This window comes from Tiliqua scincoides, chromosome 14 (genome assembly GCF_035046505.1).
Source record: "Tiliqua scincoides isolate rTilSci1 chromosome 14, rTilSci1.hap2, whole genome shotgun sequence".
In the NCBI taxonomy this organism is placed as follows: domain Eukaryota; kingdom Metazoa; phylum Chordata; class Lepidosauria; order Squamata; family Scincidae; genus Tiliqua; species Tiliqua scincoides.
In genome coordinates, this window is record NC_089834.1 from 1,743,700 (window position 1) to 1,765,891 (window position 22,192).

The window sequence follows — 22,192 nt, forward strand, 5'->3', positions numbered from 1 at the left end:
TTTGAGAACCACTGCTTCATAAACAGTTTACTTAATTCAATACTGAGAGATGAGACCTGCTCAGGGACTAGAACCCTTCCTCCACGATCGCACAATGACACCCCTGGAACATAGCGATATAAAAATGTGGTTAAAACAAATCAACCAACAGAGCCCCAGAGCAGCTCCTTGGTACAAGATGAGTGTGACTTTTTAGCCAAGAAGCAGGAACGCAGGTGCTTCCACGGTTCAGGCCTTCCTGTGGCAGCGCTGGAGATTCACATCAAGCCTGTCTGGCAACCTGCAATCGCTACTGCAGTGCAGTCCAAGCACCCCATTCCAACCGCAGCTGCAAGCTATTAAAGCCTCCTTTGGCATGAAGAGAAAGATATCCCCCCCCCACACACACACTTTCCCTTTTCTCTTCAAAGAAAAAGCACCAGTTCAGCTGAGTGACAATATAATCTTGTTTATTTCTTTTAACACACTGCTGGTTAAAACTGCCAGGCAGTAGATTTCAGAACATTTCCCTCAACCAGACATCCTGGGAGAAAAAGGAAAAAAAATGCCAACCAACAAAATGTTTTAAAAAACAAATAGATAAATGTACCAAATTCAAGGGTGGTGGTGAAGAAATCCACTCAGAGCAAATTCACCCACACCCATTCCGCTTCCCCAGGGAGGAGGCAGAAAACCCTTTCGCAAAGCCAATGCAACCAGACAGAGACATCTGTGCTTTTCACCCTTTGCCCAAGCTTGATATTTAGAAAATAAAAATACATAAACACACCCCAATAAAAAACAAATGTAGGCTGCGGAAGCAAGGGACAAGTCAAAGGCCACCCTTCTTCAGGACCAGGTTGTGACCTCAAGGTTGCAGATGAAGAATCAGCAGTAAGGAAGTCCATGCTACCCAGCCCAGGCTCCTGGCCTCCAACTCAGAGGAGGGTTGAAAGCCCAGAGGATCAGGCACCTGAAAGCACTTCTTGCATTAGCAAAATGAGGCATGAGCCAAACAAGACCCAGCATGGACAAGCCATTAAGTAGAAAGTGATGGGCCTCAGTCAACAGAGAGCTGGGCAGCTGTTTTGAGTCGCTGTCTGCCTAAACGTTGAGGAGAATCTCCCCACAGGCTCCAAGGAAAAAAAGGGTCAGGATTTAACTCTACCTGCTGAAGTAGCTGAGTGTAGGCAGAGGGGGGGGAGTCAGGCCCTTCCCCTGGAGTAGTGCTTACTGACTACAAGTCAAAGTCCCTCAACAAGGCACACCCCTAAAAGGCACTTCCAGGACCACTCCCCAGGTCAATTTCACCACCAAGGAGCACCCTGGATAGTCCCCCTAGTCTGAGGAGCCCACAGATGACAACACACAGCTAAGATGGCAATAAGGAACTCAACAGCTCATTCCTGGATTCCCAGGACTCAGAACCTCAGCTGGGTATATTCATTTGTACCAGACACAAAAGAGTGACTAGCAGCTTCAAGGAATTTCACATCTGGCTCAACAGGAGCAAATGCCCACTGAGAGTCAGGAGGGACACCCTTTGAAAGGCCCCTCTAGTCCATCCTCCAGAGTTCTGCTTCCCACCTCCCTTCTCCACTCACCCCCTTCTCAAACAGGCAGCCTTTTGGGGAACAGGTAACCTCCCTGGGCAAGTCTGTCTGTAAGGCTGTCTGTTCAGAATTCAAGGCTTTCCCAGACCCAGGCAAGCCTTCTGGCCTTCAGAGAAAAAGCTGCTTAGTGAACACTCTCTGTGGCTGGAGGTCACATCCATCCACAAAAGTTCCTTCCTCCTCCAGAGATCTCTGCAAGATGTACCTGTTCACATTGATCCTTGGGAGGAGAGACGGCACTCATTAAAATAAAGCACTTATGGGGAGGAGAAGAGGAAGCGGGGAAAGGAGCACCTTCTCAACACTGATGAGGATTTTTGCTGACCAGGCAAGGCACACACAGCCCCCTCCACACGCATCTTCCCCCGCCCCCCCCCATTCACAACAAAATATATCTCAATGACTCAGCCACAGTGGAGGAGGCACAGAGATTCAGTGGTGGTGGCTGCTCTGTGCAAAGGCTGGCAAAAAAGCCAAGGAGCCGCTGCTGCAGCCTCCGTGTGATGTAACATGTACAGAGGGGGGGGCCTTAAGGACAGAGGCAAAGATCCAGAATCCAGAGGTGGGGTGGAGGCCCAACACAATGGCCTATTCACTCAAGCTTCCTTTTTCCCTCCCTGGAGAAGAAAAGATGGGCCTGTTCCAAGCCTTCCCAGGAGCACCTTCCGGGCTCCTTCAAGCCCCTGTTGGACAAATGGCACTAGAGAAGAAGGGGGGCATTTGGACCTCTCTGCTCATTGCTATACAAGCCTCATCCCTTGTGAATGTCCAGTAGACAGTCCTCCCTCTCCCCACAGCCAGGAAAGGCCCTACTTCAGAAGCTCCGCTCTTCGGTTCTCACTGTAAGTTTGAGCCATGCCACTGGATCTCAGCAGGCTCCTTTCATCTTCTAGGGGCCCAACTGCTTGAGTTGCTGTGAGGTGTCTTTAATCCTAGGATTGGGGTAAACTGGTCACCTGGAACCAGGCTCCCAATCACCGGGCCCTTCCCTTTCTTGGCAAGAGGAGCATGGATGTGAGAAGAAGGGCAATAAGACCTCTCTGCAAATGGCCACTGCCTCCTCCCTGCAGAGGCATCCCTGCATGAGAGAGGGCTTGTGCTTGACCTGTTCTTCACCAGGTAGACAGGCACCAGGGGAAGTCAGGTCAAAAGGATAGGAAGAGGGAGCCAGCTATCACTGCACAGTGCTGGAGAAACCTCAGCAGCTTGCGCGGCCTGCTTGGTAGATGAGGAGTTGGCTGCCCATCTCTCCACCACCAGGCCATCCTTCTATTTAAGGCCAGGATTGCCAGCATGAGGGCAGAATATTCAGATTCCCCACAGCTGACAGTGGTTAAGCAAGTGTTCTACAGTGGCAAAGGACGCTCTGCCAGTGCATGCTGATACCCTGAACCAGTACTGCCCAAGCTGTGGATTAGGTTTGGGGGGGGGGCAATGCCTGCTGCTCAGGACATACCTAGCAGAGATTTCAATCTTCCTCACACAAGACTCCAAAGACTTACACTGCCAGGGAACAGGAGAGAAAATGTCCACCCAAAAGCTCACAACCCACATGTTCTTCAGAGGGCAACCTGATCCAGCTTCCCTAACTGCACAGGCCTGGAGGGTCAGGAGGTGTGAGGCTTGTGGCATTTCAGCACAGGAGGGTACGAGGCAAAGGTGACGCTTCCTGCAGGTGGGGTAGGCTCCAAGAGGACAGCTCCCCACACAAGGAGAAAGAAGAAAATTTCCTTCAAGCAGAAGTTTCCTGGCAAGCCAAGATGTCCTCCCACTACTTGCACAAACACAAAAAGTACAAACGAGACACACACAGCCCCAACTGTGGCCTCCCTTCAACCCCGTTCTGCAGGGCTACTCAAGGCTCTCAAGAAAGAAGGTGACCACCAGGCTCTCACTGCAGACAAAGTGGCTGGATTTTTAAAAACTGCAGGTGAGAACAGTTCTCTCCCTCTGTGCATAAAGACACAGGGCTCCGATCTTCCAGGGAGGACAGAGTCAGGCACCCACATTTCTTGCTATACAGTGACCGAGGTCAGGACACAGGTGCACCTTCTCCACACTTCTTAAATGACACCTTCTCCAATCTTCTTGACATGGCAGAAGCCTGCTGCAACTCTCAACTACTGAAAGAATCAAGGGGAGGGGGCCCAACCAAGACCCAGCATCTCCTCACAGTGGACAGTTGCTCTTGCAGTGGGGGTCTGCTCCCCTACTGGCTTGCTTTGGTCAGAGATTGAATGCTTGTGTGCAATGCTTGCAAGACCAGCCACACTTCCACCACAGTCTCTACTCCTTCACAGACCAGCGGCCTTCTGGAATGACAGAGACTGGTGCCTGGAATGTTTCAGGGAGCGGGCCACTACTCAAAGCAGGGGAGAAGAGGATGGTAGAAAACCAGAGGGGTGGACCAGGGCGACAAGAGTCCGCTGTGTCCTAACAGCCACAGTTTGCACTTTCCACACTGCAGTCCTGTTCCAGGAGAGGTTGCAGCTGCAGGACTTTGCCAAAGAAACAAGGTGCCTGGGATGGAAATGAGCAGTTCCCCAGGGATGGGCAAGGCTGTCCTGCTCACAGACTGCCTGCTGGGCTTCATCTGTCAAACTCAAACCAGACTCTAAAGCAGCAGCAGAAAGGCAACAACTGAAAGATGGACTGCACCCACAGCTACATACCTCTTTGAGCACATGAACCATCTATCCTCATGCCTGGTCTGGACAAGATGACCAACCAACAACAGAGAAGCAGCAGCAAGCACACCTGCTGACCATGTGACACCAGCTTCTGAGCTCTCTTGAGGAGAGCCAAATCCCTGCTAGCACCCAAAATCTGCTACATCAGCTCTCTATTCACACACACCCAGTTCACCGCAAGGACAAATGCCAGGCAAGACACAGTGTCCAGGCAGCCTTCTCCTCAAGAAGCTCCTCAGACCTGGGAGGAGGAAACAGAGCAAGTGGTCGAGCAGTGAATTTGCTGGCAAATGCCAGAAGCCTGGTTCTCATGTGCTTTCCTGCCCGGGACAACACCAGGGCATGAGTTGTGCAAACCCATCAACGAATGACAAGCTGGGAATAGGTCTTTCCAGCATTCTGGAAGAGGGGGTGGAGCCCACCAGCTGGGGCTTGCGATCTCACTGCTCGGCCGCTTTCCCAAAAGGCAGGGGCAAAAAGCCGCTGACTGATCTGCAGGACCCCTGAGCAGCACTTGCTTACCAGTGAAGACATGCCAAGAAGTTCAGAGTTGGGGAAAAAGAAGGGTCCCAGGGAGAGGTTCATGCTCATCACCCATCCAGGGCAGAGTAAGTCCACCTTGCGGTGGCCCAGTGATGAGGATGTAAGGAGGTACCTGCACAGGGACTCCAGCCACACCAACACCACCTCTGAGAACTGCGCACTGCTGGATGCCTCAACATGCAGCCACCACATCAGCCAGCACAGTGGAGGAGGCACCCTTCCCCATGACAGGCAGGCACCCGTGTTCCAATCTAAGTTCTCCCCAAGCAGAGACTGCCAAGCTGCCTGCAGTCACAGTAATGGTGCAGCAGTTCACTGGACAGGTTCCAAAGTCCCCTGTTCAGTTCTCACTGGAGCAAATGGGGTCAGTGGGTCACAACGCCTCCCACAGCAACAAGGACAACAGCAAAAGGTCTCCCTCTCAGCCACACTCCGAGGCCCAGGTGCCCCCTCCTCCTAGTCTGGCAGCCTGTTGTGGATATTCTGCTGGCCCAGGATTTCTTGGCTGCTGCTCCCGTCTTTAAAAGGCTGCTTCAGACAGCACCAACCTGACTCCTACCAGGTCAACATTTGTGTCTTCTCAAGCAAGCTAACCCCATCTCCCTAGACTCCAGTGGCCAGAAGAGCCTCCGAGACCAACATGCAACAAACCCTTAGAAAGCAGTACCAACCTTTGACATGCAGGGGCTTTTGAGCTTCAAGGAAAAGAGAGGTGCCTGTCGCATCTCAAGGGAACAAAGTTGCACCTGTGGGCTCCCAGCCCTCTTCAGCTAAGAAAAGATGCCCTATTCAGCTCAGGTGGCGGCAAGATTCCTGGTAAAGGGAGCCTCAGGAAAAAACTGGACAGGCAACTCTGCTGTCCAAGGTCTTTGTTCTCCTGTACTGGGCTAGCTCTCCCTGGGTACCTGGGCACGAAGGAGGAGAGGCCCAAAGAAGAAAGCCATTTTGACAAAAAGGGGGAAAAAAAAGACACAGAGGGACTGAAAAGCAGCATGTGATGGGAGGGGAGACGCCCCCCAGAGACAAAGGCATTCGTATCCAAGGTGGCACGACAAGAAGGGGACCTGCCTGTCCATGGCTTTGGAAGCTTTTCTGGGGCAGCAGGTCAAGTGCCTGAGCGGCCACAGACAGGACACTTCTCCCAGCCAAGGCTAGGCAGATCTGAGCTTCACGCCCGATGCCAAAAGGCTTTGAACTCTGAGGTCACCCGGTGAGGATGAGCCTTTTTCTCTTTCGGAACAGAGAGGAAGTACCGTGTGTAGTTATAGACACTCCAGCAGATGGAAAAAGCCAGTCTAACAACCCTCCCCCCACAGCAGTTCCAGCACATCTGAAGTCATCCCACTGAGAACAATGGGTGGCACAGTCTGCTTCTTCAAGCCAATGCTTGGAGACTTGTCCTCCCTGCTTCGCTCCCCCCTCTTCGACTCCACCTGGCTTGCCATAGGGAGCCAGTTCATCAGTCCCTGGCGGCCAGGAGGACCTGGGTTTGGCTTCAAGATTTTCTAGGCAGGAAAAGGAGCTGATCATGGCACGGCTGGACTAGGACACCCAAGACCTTCTGAGGGGGAAGAGGAAGGATGCCCTCCTCAGAGAGGGAGAGGCAAACCCTCCTTTGTGGTACCTTCTGCTTCTTGACAAACCTTAAATTTTTCCTTAAATTACGCAAAGCAGGGAGGAACCCGAACAGCCACCATGTTTGGTCCAACTCCTTGCCTCTGGCTGGCAGCCAACCTCATGGTTTCTTGTCCTTCACAACCTGCACAGGCAGAATAGGGTAGGAATGAAGACACCAAAGGCCACTAGTATGGGGAACATGAGGCTGCTATTGTCCGAGGCATAGGGGTTTGGTGTGCGGGGACCTGACTGGACCCGGTTCTTGTTGATCTGCTTCTTCATGCTGGAGCCTTCTTCGTACTCTTCTTCTTCCTCCTCCTCCTCCTTCTTCTCCAAGCCTGGGTGAGGCTGCAGCTTAGGAACATCTGTGGGGGTCAGAAGAAGAACTGCTGAGGTCTGCACTACAACACAAGAGATCGCAAGAAGCACGAGGCCAAAAGGCCAACTAAGCACTCAAAGCTCAGGGTTAGGGAGGCGAGGCTGGGTCATGAGCGACATTTTTAAAGGCAAAGCTTTCAGGTGTGGCAAACTTTACCCCTGCTGATTGGGTAAGAGGCACTTTTTCAAGTGGGTGCTTCTCTTTTTTTAGCAGGGGGAGAGTAACTGGCCCACCTCACCCCAGCAGTGTCTGTTCTAGTGGCTGTCTGCTGGTACTCTTTTGCATCTTTTTAGATTGTGAGCCCTTTTGGGACAGGGAGCCATTTAGTTATTTGATTTTTCTCTGTAAACCGCTTTGTGAACTTTTAGTTGAAAAGCAGTATATAAATACTGTTAATAATTAACAATAACTTAGGTTTGCCTCTGTAGTTGAGTGCAGACCCTGTTTTCTGTGGACTATATCCCTAAGCTCAGATGTCTTAGAGAGGAGCACAGCTGCCTTGATTCCTAAATGTGCTCTGATTCTGCCATCCAAAATCGAAACAATGAACGGTACAATCTGCCCTAAGCCTGAAGGTGTGTTTTGTTGGCACAGCATTTGACTTGGGTTTGCCCGCAGGAAATGGGTCCAAACCAGAGGTAACTGTACAGGGGCAACTGCATGATTTTCAGGGCTCAGTACTAGAAGTGCAGCTGCTAGCAGACCAGGCAGCACTGTGGCCTGAACTTATTGGGAGGGGGCAGGAGAACAGAGGAACGGGGGCCCTGGCCCCATCACATCAGGATCCAGTCAGTAGGGCCAACAGAAGTTCATGACCACCAACTGTCTGGCAAGGCAGCCAGCTGGAGAAAGTGGCTGCAGAATATACTGTGGAGCAGACTTGATACAACATTATCCTTCAATAACCAGTGCAGTGCTGGATGTGGGTTGGGGCACAGGTAGCGGCAGGATCCTTGGGGAGCAAATGCCAAGACTTCCCTCTCGAGTCGTCTGAAGTTACATCCATGGCAACTGCTACCAGGAGCAAAAGCAGGTTGACAGGAAAGGGTATAGCAGGAAAACTCACCATCCACTGTTCCCCGGAGGACATACAGTGCACAGATTTTTGGATTATCATAGTACCCCTGTGGAAAATGGAAGACACACACACACTTAATTCCCCATCACTATCTCACCCAGAATTTATTCTATTTAAAAGATTTACACACCACTTTTCCCGGAGCTCAAACTGCCAACTCTGCACAATCAACTCCTTCTGCAAGATGCAGCTGCCCAGATCCTCTAGAACCCAGGCCAGTGGTTCCCGAGTCTGTGTGCCGCGGCAAACCCACAGGGGTACTGTGGGATGCCGCTTGCTGCCACTTCTTCCTGGCTCTCCTGGGCACCTCCATCTTGGATTGCATGAGATCTCTCATGATCCAAGATGGTGGTGAGAAGTCACCACAAATAAAGCATGCTGTGACCACGGTAAGTTTGGGAACTGCTGTCCTAGACTGAAAGCAGAGCTAAATGGTACTTAAATCCTACCTAAGCTCAAGACTTACAGCCTTACAGAGCTACAGACTTACAGCCCAATCCTAACCAACTTTCAAGCACTGATGCAGCAGTGCCAATGGGGAGTGCGCTGAATTTTGTGGCGGTGGGGCAGTCATGAATGCCTCCTCCTCAAGGTAAGGGAACATTTGTTCCCTTTCCTTGAGGCTGCATCGGCACTGGAAAGTTGGTTAGGATTGGGCTGTTAGTTTCATTTGCAAGGTCAGTCGCTGAGCTCCTTTAAAGCAGGGTCTTAAATATTGTGTGAAAAATAACGCTGGGTCTAGTCTACTCATAATTGGGAAGGGGAAATCCAAGCTCCACAAACATGTAAACCTTAGGGAGGCAAGAAGCCCCAGGTTTGAGAAGGCCCACCTCACCCCAGCATTGTCTGTTCTAGTGGCTGTCTGCTGGTATTCCTTTGCATCTTTTTAGATTGTGAGCCCTTTTGGGACAGGGAGCCATTTAGTTATTTGATTTTTCTCTGTAAACCGCTTTGTGAACTTTAGTTGGAAAGCGGTATATAAATACTGTTAATAATAATTAGCATTTATATTTTGCTTTTCTGATGAGACAAATCACTCCCCAGACTGTCAAAATCCAAAATAATATATAGCAGCAGCACATGGAAAAAGGATCTAGGTGCCTTACTTCTGAGTAGAGCCTGCACCTCTGCTAATGCAGACTAGCATTGCGCTGACATTTTTGCAGCAATACCACACTGCTGCAGTGTGCTAAGGGTGCAATCCTGTACTCACTTACATGGAAGTAAGCGTATCCTAAGAAGGTGGGTTCTATGGAGGGATAAGGGAAAACAATTTCCTTTACCTCTCCCATGCCTCCCCATCACACACCCTCCCATAACATGCAGCACAGCCCGTTTCAGTACAGTCACTGGTTCAGCGCTTAAGAGACTGCAAGAGTAGCCTTAATATATGAATGCCATACAAGCATATTAATTTTAGTTCAGATTGCTTAATACAAGTCACTTTAAATTTCCTGTAAAGCGCTTACTTTAAAAAAACTGTGAGGAGGGGAGGAACCATGTACATTGCCCTGAGCTCCTTGGAGGAAGGGTGGTATAAAAATGTGAAAAATAAATAATAAATCAATAAAAATTGTTATCCAGACTTTGAGGGGGAAAAAGGCACCTCCAAGACAGCATCTGTTACTACCTTGACAAACTCAATGTTGAGTTTTCCGGTGAAGGTGGAGACCTCCCCTTGGACACTCAGCTTGCCCTTCTTGATGCTGATGGGAATGATCTCATCATGGGCAGTGCTGTGTCCCACACGGTCGAAGATGTCCAAGTCCTTCACCACCACATGGCCGTTTAAGCGTACATCAAACACCTGAGGGGAACAGGAGGAAGAAGAAGCTTCAGAAAGAACTGGTGAGGAAGCAGGTCCGGGAGAGACAGCACTGGTTCACAAACCATGGACAGGGAACCAATTCCAAACTTGCTATCACTAAGGGGCGAGAGAGCAACACCACTTCGGGGGGGGGAGCAAACAGTCTTTTCCCAGGTGGTCACTCTACCTTACCAAGGGCCCAATCCTGAGGTCTGGCATGCAAGGCTGCTGAAATGCCAAAATGGCTACTGCGGTATCCAACATGTAACTGGGCAGTCCGCGACAGCTCCTCGAGAGAAGGGAACTTTTGTCCCCTTCTCCCCAGGTAAGGGAAGTAGCCCTGCAATGGGGCTACTTGATTCTGCAGCGGCTCTCCGACACAGGGATAAGGATCTGCTGGAGCTAAGCTCTGCTGGACTGTCCCTCGCCCTGCCCCCTCCCCTTGCCCAGGAATGCCCCCTCCCCAGCCCCACTCACCTCTCTGCCACCTGGTGGTTCAGGCGAGCAGCCAGGTGGTGGAACAAGGGCCCAGTGCCGGAACTGGTCTAGTACAGGCTCACACTGGGCTAGCTCTGGCACTGGGCCTGTGGTAATGGGCGCCGACATGTCTTATGGCACATTTACGACACTGTGTGCCAGTGGTAAGTTGGCGTGCAGGGCTCTGGATCGGACCCTACATGTCCCTCAAAAGCCTGCATGCTGATCCATTAATGGACGATGACCTAATATTGCTACTGCCTTAGTCATTTTCTTTATCAGCTTCCCAAAAGATTGTTGCCAAGTCCTGGAGCTCTTCTTCAGACAGGAGAACATTACCCCTACTGGAAACATGAGCAAGGGCTTAATGGGCAAGGGAAGTGTAGTTTTTCTTGGCAGAATGGACAACAGAAGGCAAAGTATCTGTTTGTTATGCTAGGAGCAATAGCAGTGGGGCGGTCTGCCTTGCTGCAAAAGGAACAGGTTTCCAGTGTGAATGCCTGCCTAGAAAGACCGTTGGTTCCATTGCTACTCACTGCAAGTGTTTGCAGAGCACAAAACACACCTGGAATGCCCCTTTCAGAGCAGCTGGTTTGGATGCCAAGCCCCTGTCAAGTGCTGCTGCTCTCATCCATTCACACAAGTGACTCTCAGGTAGACACCAGCCTTGCCAGAACCCAGCCAGGCCACTCCAGGAGGGGGCACCCTTACCTTCTGCTGGGACTGTGCAAAATAGACCTCGGCAAACTTCAGCACCAGTACATAGTCGCCCTCCTCCTTGATGGGGACCTCGTAGCCAAAGGTCTCCTCGTTGTAGCGCTCCGTCTGATACAGGATCTGGTCCTCTGGGTTGGAGCGCAGGATCGGAAGCTTCATGCCATAGTCAGAGGCTGCATTCCAAAAGAAAATGGTAATGCTGTATAGCAGTTGTTCCAAAACTGCTGGGTCACAACCCACGAGCCAGGGAAGTACTCAGCTTTGACCCCTTAAGGGGCAGGGGCTGGGGGATGGCAGCAATGTGATTCCCAGGATCACACTGCTGCCAGGGCTGATGGGGGGGGGTATTTATCTTCCACAGTGCTGGGCTCGAGGGAGTGCGGGGAGCCAAAAAAAAAGTAAAAAAGCAAAAATATTAAACCTGTATTTTGGGTTAATAAATATATGGTGGATAAGCGAAGTATAATATTATTGTAATTGGAGATATTTGTTTTTAGATGTGATATTAGAAATTAAGAATTAGATAAGAGATTTTATTTTAGAGGTTAGTTTAGTGGTAAGAAGAGTCTATAAGCAAAAATTTGAAGTTTTTTTTTTGTTTGGATAGTTATGGAAAATGATATATAATATGTTAGAAGAGATTGAAGGGGGTAATACCATTGTAATCAGAGACTTCTTTTTTAGATGTGATATTAGAAATTAAGAATTAGATAAGAAAGATTTTATTTTAGAGATTATTTTAGTGGTAAGAAGAGTAAAAGTAAAGTAAAATTTGAATATGATGGGATAGATAAGATTAGAGGAAAAATATGGAATGTTAAAGTTGGGTTAATGAATCAGTTGGGTTAATGAATATGACGATTTTTGTATTGATTAGTAATTTCGTTTGGATTAATGTCTGTTGTAATCGATGGCCACCAGCCTTGTGTGTAACCTATGTAGTCCTAACCCTAAGTCTATCCAATTTTCCTTACCTGTATCTGTAATAAATAAATAAAGCATTCTTAAAAAAAAAAAAGTAAAAAAGCAACATAAGAACAGCCCCACTAGATCAGGCCATAGGCCCAACTAGTCCAGCTTCCTGTATCTCACAGCAACCCACCAAATGCCCCAGGGGGCACACCTGATAACAAGAGACCTGCATCCTGGTGCCTCCCTTGCATCTGGAAAACTACTTCTAGATTTGCAATTGGAAACTGGAATTGGTTTCTGATCGTTTTTTTTTTTTTACAATTACAGAGGCTTGGGGAACCTTGCAGAGGGCTCCACGGGGCTCCCTGCACCCCCTCCCGGAAGCCAGGGCCACAGAGGATAAGTAACCCGCCCATAACCCTGTCAGCAGTGCAATTCTGGTGACTGCGTTGCTGCCACCCCCCACCCCCGCAGACTTAAGTGGTTCCTTCCTCTTGAGGACTTTCGCAGCCACTGCTCTATAAATGTGCTTTCTGCATTGTATGAATGCAGCCCACAAATCCATTTCCCTCCCCCACATCTCTGGCCACTCGCTTGCCCCCCCCCCCGACAACAATCCCATCAGTACTCCACATAGGCTACCACAGGGGAAGAACCACCTCGACCAGAGATTGGCATGGGATGATCAGAGTGTGCGCCATGAGCAGCATGTGGCTTGTCTGGGTTCCTCACCAGGAACCCAGGGATAATGCTGGTTGAACCACAGCATGCAAACCAGCCCTGTAGGCCAGTCCCGTGCAGGAGGCAACCTGCGCATTCTAACTGCAGGGGCCGTTCGCAAATGCAAGACACCACTTGCAAGTCCCCAAGCAACAGACACACATTTACATGTGCTGGACTAGCGTCTATTGGCAATGACAACCTGAATTTGTCCCACTGTGTGCCCCCATTTCAAGACACCAAGTTTTAACTGAGAGGAGCTGGACCTGTGGCTCAGTGTTCTGTAAGCTGCACCCCTCCCTGCCTTCTACCAGAGCAGGCAGAAAACCAGGAAGTGAATGCTGTTTATAGTCATCACAAAGAGATCTCAGACAACTGAGCAGCTGAGGTGGTTCCACTTACTTTCTGTTACTTCCTCAGGTTGTGCTGTTATAATGACCAATTTGGCATTATCATTGCAAACTAGTAGCTTAGCAGCAAACCAGTAGCTTGAATCTCTTTCCAATCAATTCCATGTTCGTCTCTGATAGACTTACACAAAGTCCTTGTAATGCCCCCCCTGCACAACAAAACCCTAACTAGCGGATGGTTTCCATGAGAGCACCGTGCCCTCCCCAGTGGAATCAGCACGATTGGTTGCGCCAGAGTTGCCTCCTTCCCATCAGCCTTTCCTGCTCCTCCTGCATTCCAGAGCAACGAAAGGATCCAAGCACTCCCAAAGCAGAGGCACAGCAGCAATGCTCTCCTCCAGAGATAACTGCCCCTTCTATGCTGCATAGGGAGTCCCTGCATGGGGAGTCTTCCCACCAGAAGCAGAAACATGGGGGGCAGGCTCCCTCCAAGGTGACAAAATGTTGACTTTTGCCCACCTTAGCAGTGAGCTTTTGGGGTTCAAGAACTGGATGTGCATCTCCAATGCCAAAAGCAGCAGGCCTCGTCCATCAGAAGTCTGGAGAATGCTAGGTAAGAAGTACATCTTTCCAGTAAGATGTACTGAAAGGAGGAACTGGGAAGAGCCACCATATTCCTGGAATGGCCTACAAACAAAGCCAAGGCCCAGGAGCTGAGGGGAACAGCTCCAGAAGAGAAACACTTCCTGAGCACAAAGCTCCTAAAGAAAGCCGAGATAAATGAGCAAAAGAGGAAATTAAAGCCAGTCCTAAACCACTTGGTACACAAGATTACACACTTTAAGGTATAAAAAAACCCGTAGTTGAGGGGGAGCTGCTCTTTGCTACCCCATCATGTTCATGTTAGCCATGGTATGACAGGTAGAAGAGCAACCCTTTGCTTATGCTCAGAAGCTGGACAGATCCAAGTGAGCACTAGGAACAAGTATGCTTGGCTTTATTGTTGTAGCACTGAATGGACCTCAACAGATGGGAAACCTTGGCCTCTGAGTGTCCCGCTTGGAGGCAGGCTGTGCAGCATGGCCTCTCCCAGTTTGAAGAGACATCTCCCAACAGACTGAGGCAAAGAAGGAAGGCCCTCAGCCAGTGATAGACTGCACTTGCTCCCAGTGTGGAAGGGATTGTCACTCCCAAATCGGCCTTTTCAGCCACACTAGACGCTGTGCCAGAACCACCATACCAGAGTCTTTCGAGACTGAAGGTTGCCAACAAAAAGTGTGTGCACTGTATTTATTCTTTCAAATACGTAACTGCCTTTCAAGTTATTGTATAACCATGAGTCTACTGTTTAAATAAACCAGTATACCATTACAAGCTTGTGTCTACATGAGTACAAAGGAACTGGTGGTCCATTTAGGTCCAGCCTCGGCCTACTACCACGAAGCGAACCAGAGCCTCGAGGCCTGAGTCCCTGAAGTTGGGGGAGCTCAGAGCTTGCAAGGGCTGGGGAGTAGGCTCATAAGACTTCAGCTTCCCCTTGGCTGGAGGACTAGCTATAAAAAGAGGTAGTGGCACCTACTGTGGGGTAGTTGCTCCAAGGACTTGTATGTTTGGCTATGCAGGTGGATGCCCACAGGACCTTGTTTGGCTTTTTTGCCTGACTGTGCCCCCCAGAGTGGTAAGACCTTTGAGATAATTTGGATACATAAGAACAAACATACATTTCTGACTTGCTAGGAATGCTGGGCCAGTGAAGCATGAGTGCAGACAATTGGTCTGCGAGAAATAGGACAGTGACAAGGTGGGGGGAGCCAGTCGTCCCCAGAAAAACCCAGGCTCTACAGCCCCTGGCTTCTCATTCCGAATCTGGTCTTAGGACACAGCCCTGCTCTGAACACATGCAGGGAGCAGCCTGAAGTGGCACAGAGGATGGGGGTCGGTGCTAGAGCTCAAGTCTCAGTGAAGGCTCCCTGCACTACAGCCAAGTCACCTAGCTGCATCTGAGGAATCAGGGAGGCAGCCAGGCTCAAGCCCCCCCACCCAAGCACTGCCTCCAGCAGCAGGAGCAGCCACTACACCTGGTTTCTACAGAATGGAGTGAAAAACGCACTGCCACTACGATGCAGTTAGTTTCCCCGTTCCCTCCCCACTCCACTTTCCTATACTGTATCCTAAACTAGAAAGGAGCAGACTTCCAGCCTGCAGAACCCACATTCTTTTTACCTGAATCCCCCCCGGCCAGAAACGGAAGCCAAGGGCCAGACAGCAACTTGGGAGGGCGAAGTCAATTGCTGGCTGCACCCCATAAGTCAAATCCTAGGGTGACAAGTGCACAGCTCTCCAACAAAATTACCGATCAGGAACTGGAACATGAAACTCCAGCTGGCAAGCGGCATAAAGATCTGGTAAGAGGCCGCCAGTGAATGCTCCCATTTTATGGCAAGGAACACAGAGGCTGAGAGATAAGGAATGACCACAAGGCAGCTAAGCCAAAGCAGAGACATTGTCCATGAAGTTCTACTGGCTATTATGTAAAGGACTGGAACTCAAACCTTTGCCCAACACCCAGAGAATTCCCAGTCCTAACCCAGAGCTCCATTCTGCCTGTCCCAGCCTCAGCCACTACTTCAAACGGTCAGGTGCTTTGTCAGAAGGGTGGCCTTACAAAATGGAAGCTCAGAAGTAGGTGGAGCAACAGTCACAATCTCTTGGAGAAAACAGCCTGCCCAGGACACCAGGCAGGCCTGCCAAGCATTCAGGGCCACTGGCAAAGGACACGGGGCAGGCACAGAACTCCTCACACCACTAGAATGAGCAGTGGAGCAGTGGCGTGCACAGCAAGGGACATGCGAGGGTCTCTCCTTGCATCAGCACCATCTCCTGAGAGTTTTACTGCAGCCCCCGGGGGGGGGGGGCGCTCTGGCCTCCCTGATGAGCTTTGCAGAGCCTGGAAGTGTAGAAAAGTAACTGAGAGGCATCTCCAGGGCCGGGCACCTTCCCATGTTGCCAACTTTTTTTCTTAATGGAAGAGCTTTTGCCATTTTAACTGCAGAACAACAAGCAGAAATTTTGCCTGCCAGGAAAAGTATCTGCTACTGAATTTCTCACTGCCTCTTAGCTGTTGCTCATCTCAAGAGCTGCTTGCGATTTAGGACAAGGAAGAAAATAGAGGAAGAAACTGGAAGAGTACTGTCGTAAACAAAGGGGGGTTTGCGGTGCTCAGGGTTCTTGGTTTTCAAACCCTAAAGCCCTCAAGGCCCCTTGCCCAGTAGTACTGCCACCACCCTGTACATGCCAGTGCCTTAGTCCACGGACACTGAGACCTTCTAGGCTTAATTCTATCCCTTGCAGGCACTGAGCTCTTTCTCCAATTAAAGCCTCAGTCCTCAAGTTACTAGACCTCAATGAGTGCTTGGTAGCTTGCTGAACGGCTAGGCAGGATTCTGAACCTCTGTCCTCAACAGACAATGAAACAACTTAGTAAAAGATATTTTAGTTTATTAAGTACATAAGGTTACACTCACTACAATAAGGCAGCAAATGCTAGAGGTATAAACACCCAGGAAACATATCAGCAATAAAATAATAAAGCTACCTGGCTATCTCTCACCTGGGTCAGTTACTCTTGTAGATCTCTTAGCTCCAGGGCTACCTATGGGGCCAGGTGCCCATGATGGACAATGGAGCTTCCAGCGTGCAGGATGTTGGCACCCAAAACTCTGTCCAAGAAGGAACTGGACATACCCCTTGGGGCACTCATTATTATACCTCTTATGCTAATAGTACCGAGGTGACTTCATACTTATTAGACTGTCAAATCAGAACCCTTGAGGAACAGAACCTTCTTGAAGTTGGCCTGGTTGCTAACCCCTCCTAGTTCTCCCAACTGGAGATCCACAGCTGCACTCCATCACCCTTGATAAGGCGCCTCTCTTTCTGCTAAGGTGCTAAACATTCCAATGGGTTGTAATTCTTGTTGTCTGTCCTTCCTGGCCAGCAAAGGAGAGACAACAAACCTTTTGTTTATTTACTCACATTACGGCAGCTAGGAACTGCTAGCAACTTCTCAGTTACACTGTCTTAGTTTGGTTCAGGCTTCACATGTCAACCTAGGCCTAACATGTACTTATTCATGACAAGCACCCAGGCAGAAGGCACCCCAGTCCACACTCGCCTTGCCTCCAAGCTATCCGAGTGAAAGGCTGCATCTCCAAAGAAATGCCTGTCAGCTTTTGCTTGAAGAACGCAATCATTAGGAACACACACAACACCAGAGCTCCTATTGTACACTCAAAGCTTTTATGCACAGATCAAATAGAACAGGATCTACAGTCTGAATCAGACCTCCCAAGAAACTTTGCTTTTGTTTAAAAGAAGGATGCAAGTTTCTAGCACTCGTGGGTCAGCAGTATCATTTGAAAATGTGCAGGCAGAATGTACCTGTGGGCAAAAGGGAGTCAAAAACGCAGAACAGCGTCACCAAACTAGATCAGCCAAGCAAGATCTGCACAAACCGACACAATTCTGGACATTGGGGCCAGGCTTCAATAGGAGAAAATAAGAAGTTTCTGAAACGCAATGATCACAATGGCAGGATGCTGCACAGAGAGTAAAACCACAGCCAGCAAAACCTCTAAACTACCGAGAGGCAAGAGGCACGGCTGAAGACTACAATTTGCATTGCACAAACTTGGTTTTATTTTCAACCCCCAACTTTATCAGTCGTGGCTTTCTCTACTGAGAAAATGAAGTACTTCAACGTGTCCTGGAAAGCTGTGGTAAAAGCACTTTTGCACCCTGCCTGCTCCTTGCACAAGTGCACCACCTGACAGATCCGGAAATGTGTGCCCAGCAGAAACCAAGATATGTGGGCGTAACAGTTTGGATTCAGTAGTGGAAGGCAGCAACATGTACAAGCTCCTTAGTTAGACTGACGTGCAAGAACGGAAGGGCAGCAGCAAAGAGCGGGACACCCTGTCCCAGCAGCTGAGCAAGGCTCCAATGTGGACCACCCCAAGACCAAGCCAGGGAAATCAAAGTGCTGGGGGGGGGGGGAGAACAACCAGCAAGAAGCCTACAGGGCTGAAAGAAATGATTGGGGCCATTCCATAATACCAGGAGCTGGGAGGGGCTGAAGCAGCCCATGGCCACTACAACCAGTCACAAGCCGACAAGCCACCTCTACCTTGTACCGTGCGGCACCCAGAGAAGGAGCTGACCAGGTGTCCAAGTTCCTCTTCCTGACACATGCAGTTCCGCTTTTGGAACCAGGAGGAAAACTGCAATAAAAGCAGCCCCGGAGGGACAAAGTTCAGTGTGTGCTGCATATATAGGCAGAGACTGCCTGTGTGTAAAATCAAGGTGCTGGAAGGCTTGGAGGGAGAGGAAGGTGAGGGGTCAGCACAAGGCACAGTTTCTGAACAAAGAGGCTGAGAGGCCGGAACGACCAGCAGCCACTGCGTAGAGGTCAGGAGACCCGGGGGCAGAAGAGCTCTCAAGGTCACAGAAAAGAGGCTTCACCCTCTGGGTCTTTTTTTAGGCCTGCTTCCATTTGTGCCCAGAGAAGCAACAGGGAGGGATCTTCTACTGCTCAGATCTGCTGGTGCTTGAGGGAGAACTGGAATTCACACCATGGTGACAGAATTGGGGTGGCACTGGCATTGCTGCACCTGCAGATATGAGGGGAGAGGATGCAAGATCAAAGGGAGAAGCAGGCATCGGGGGGGGGGAAGAGAGCTGGGGAGAGGGAACATGCACAGGAGGCAAGCCTGGGGTGTCAAAGTTGGGCCAGCAGGGCAAGACAGAGAGGAGAAAGGGGCTGCAGGATCCAGGAAAGTGAGGGAAATTATGCAATCTGCAGAGCATCCCAAGAATTTCACTATATTATGGAGTAATCCTCACCACAGAATAATAAGGTAGCCCAGTACTCTCAACTCTACCCCCCTCCAATATCACTGACGCAAAGAGCTCAGCATACAGATCAGAGTGGAACACACTTGCCTAGAGCAGCTTGGAGAGTTCGCTGAATGGAGCCATTCCATGCCACACCCTTACACAAGGACCCTTAGCAGGTTTCCTCAGGAAAAAGCCCCTCCAATTTCAGGGAGACCAACTCTGTGGAGTGCTTCTATCACCACTTCAGCCATAGTGCCAAACAGGTTTGGAAAATATTACTAGCAAAACCACACGGGGGGGGGGGGGATCGCAAAACCGCTCTGAGCCACACTGGTTATTATTAAGTAAGGGAACCACCGCCTAGACCACGTTCACGACTGTGCACAGACCATGTGGCATCTGACTGCTGATGGTGAGGGAGGCCCGTGAGCTTCTGAGAAAAAGAGTCAAATGTGAGAGGCAGCAGCAAAGATGGCCAGGAAGAGAAGACACGGGATCAGTGCAACATGCACGAACCAAGACCAGCTCACCAAGCTCCGTGGAGCACCAACATGCTCACCAAGACCAGCTTCTCAGGTGCTTCTGGACACTCCTATGCAGGGGAAACTGAGGGTCACCATCCTTTGCTGGCTGGGGGCATAATCTGAGCTCCATAAGCATGCTGCTGCTGCTACAGCTGGAGGTTCCACTTGGTGAGCAGCCACTGCCTACTATACTCAGTCATAAATCTAACACTATGCTAGGCAGCCATCCCTGTGCCAACTGTCCTATAAGCGGCGAGTTCTATGCCTAATTGTGAGGCGGTGAGGAAATCTTCTCTGCTCCGAACCTGCTGCCAGTAGATTTCACAGAGAGATGAAGATAAAGGGCTTCCTTTCTATACACCACTCGAGGTTTCCTAAGTCTCCCTCTGGAATGTTAAGGAGCTCAGGAAGGCTCAAAGCTCTGTGCCGGCTGCAAGATGTTCCCCTGGCAGCACCTATCCCCAGGTAGTGCCAGTGCTGCTGTGCTCCAAGAACTGGCAACAGGTGCTTTAAGCTGCAGTCCTATACAGGATATGCTTTCCTGGGAGTAAGCCCCACTGGATATAATGAACTCAGACTGAAATCCTACTTGCACTTTCCTGGGAGCAAACCCCATTGAACACAGTGAGACTTGCTTCTGAGTAGGAATGTGTACAATTGTGCTGTCAGATTGGAAAAGACACACCTGGGGATTGCACTACAAAGATGCAGAGACAAAGGCCGTGGTCCTGCCCTGTACATCTGTGGGTGCTTTCCCAGCAGCAGCTTCCACTGGACTCCAGGAGGTTTCCTCCTGAGACAGCCCCATCCGAAGGGCTTCACCTTCCCAGAAGGAAGTCCCATTAGAGTCAACGAGGCTTCGACTGCAGCCTCAGAGCTCTACCCTGGGCATGTCTGCTCAGATGTGAGTCCCATTAGAGTCAATGGGACTTACACCCAGGAAAGTGTGGATAGGAATGCACCCTGTGAGCCCCATCATACGCCTCTCTCCTCAGAAGCAAGGCCCATTATAGTCAATGGGACTTACTCCCAGGTAAGCCTGGATAGGATTGCAGCTTTAGAGACCCATCCCATGCAAGTCTACGCAGAAGTAAGGCCATTAGAGTCAGTGGGCTTACTCCCAGGAAAGCGGACGGGCTGGGAGACAGACAGCCGCCACCTCTGCAGGTCTACTCAGACTCAAGCCCCCTGCGGCCAAGGGGCTTCCTCGCAGGCAGGAGCGGCGGGCTGAAGCCTGGGAGCGCCATCCTGGGCCCGTCTCCTCGGAAGCAGGGCTCCCCGGCTGGGGCTGCGAGCGGGCGCCCAGTGGCGGCGCGTTCCGCAGGCGCGGGCCTCCCCCGGCGCGTTGGAGGGAGCGCGGCGCTCCCAGGGAAGCGCGGCCGGGCCTGGGCTGCCACGGCGCGAGAGCCCAGCGGCGGCGCGTCCCGCGGGCTCACCTCGGCCGACGCGGCCCTCGAGCGGGTCCCTGCGGAAGTGGATGCCGTGCGCGTCCAGGTGCGCCTCCCCGCCCGCGTTCACCGCCCACACGACGCTCTCGGCCAGGCCGGCGCCGCCCGCGGCGGGCGGGGGCGCGAGCGGCGGCAGCAACAGCAGCAGCAGCGCGGCCAGCGGCAGCGGCGGCCCCGCGCCCGTCGACGCCATCCGGCTTCCAGCCCGGCCGCCGCCGCACATGCCGCGCACGCCGCCGCGCCGCCGCCAGGGGGCAGCCCCGCCCGCCGCGCGCCGCGCCCGCCAATCGCCGCGCGCCTCCTCATCGGCAGCGCGCCGCCCTCATCTGCATAACGGCGCCCACGGCGCGCGCCACGGGGCAGGACGCGTCGAGAGGGCAGGGCCGGGTCGGGCCACACCACTGCGGCCGCCAGCGGGGGCGCTCCTGCCCCGGCCCGCCTCCCGCCCGGCCCGCCGCCTTCGGGGGGCGGGACCCGCCTTCTGCGCGCGCCCCCTTCGCCACAATGGAGCGGCCCAGCCTGCGTCTCCGCTTCGCCCAATCGGAAAGCTCCAGCGCGGCCTCGCGGCGCGCTGCACGCTGGGAAGGACGGAGGCCGGAAGCGCGTGCGTGGAGGCTTGCTGGTCGCCCCGGCAACCGACTCCGGCCCGCCAGGGGGAGCCCGAACGACGGTGGCTGCGCAGGCCCCGCCCCTCCCGGCCGGGCCCGGCCTCCTTCCGCTGCCGCCGGCGAAAGGGAGCCTCTGAGCACGTGCAGAGCGCCTTCACCCACGCAGTTGGTCTGTGGAACTCCCTGCCACAGGATGCGGTGAAGGCACCTCGAGTCCCAGGTGTCTAGCCAGCGTGTGATTAATCTGTGGAACCCCCTGCCACTGGATGTGACAATGGCGTCCGAGGGCCTGGATGCCTTGCAAAGGGGACTGGACAGACTGAGGGAGGAATATTTCATTGCCCAGAGTGCGGTTGGTCTGTGGAACTGCCTGCCACAGGATGCGGTGAAGGCGCCTCAAGGCCCAGATGTTTACCCAGCGTGTGATTGGAGTGTGGAACCCCCTCCCACTGGATGTCACAAAGGCACCTGAGGGCCTGGATGCCTTGCAAAGAGGACTGGACAGACTGAGGGAGGAAAGCCCATCACCAGTTTCAAGCCATAATGCAATATTGCATTGCCCAGAGTGTGGTTGGTCTGTGGAACTCCCTGCCACAGGATGTGGTGAAGGTGCCTGAAGGTCCAGATGCCTTGAAAAAGAAATGATGGGGGGAAAATCCATCACAGGTTACAAGCCATGATGGGCATGTGCAACCTCCTGGTTTTGGAATGCCAGGAACAAGGGAGAGCATCAGGATGCAACCTAATTCTTTCTATTGAAAAAAAGGGTACCCCTTTAAATTGACAGTTTCCTTCCCATCCCTTGGGAAACGATCAAAAGGCAAATCAAAATGGA

General features: G+C 51.6%; 1 protein-coding gene across 1 annotated transcript; it reads right to left on the minus strand.

Annotated features, from left to right (window-relative positions):
* Positions 1–428: 428 nt before the first annotated feature.
* On the minus strand, positions 429–20,820 carry MLEC (malectin). Its single transcript, XM_066609846.1, has 5 exons — positions 20,738–20,820; positions 10,895–11,073; positions 9,530–9,706; positions 7,888–7,945; positions 429–6,807 (listed from the first exon to the last, which is right to left on the minus strand). Exons 2-5 carry the CDS (start codon positions 11,057–11,059, stop codon positions 6,578–6,580), a joined length of 630 nt encoding a protein of 209 aa, XP_066465943.1. The 5' UTR covers positions 11,060–11,073; positions 20,738–20,820; the 3' UTR covers positions 429–6,577.
* Between the last annotated feature and the right edge of the window lie 1,372 nt (positions 20,821–22,192).

Excerpts from the sequence above, each read along its gene's own strand:
- MLEC (XM_066609846.1), bottom strand. The coding sequence starts at position 11,059 with ATGAAGCTTCCGATCCTGCGCTCCAACCCAGAGGACCAGATCCTGTAT. Across the intron at positions 9,707-10,894 it reads TTGCACAGTCCCAGCAGAAG|GTGTTTGATGTACGCTTAAA; the intron begins GTAAGGGTGCCC and ends TGTTCCCCTCAG. Across the intron at positions 7,946-9,529 it reads TCAACATTGAGTTTGTCAAG|GGGTACTATGATAATCCAAA; the intron begins GTAGTAACAGAT and ends CATTTTCCACAG.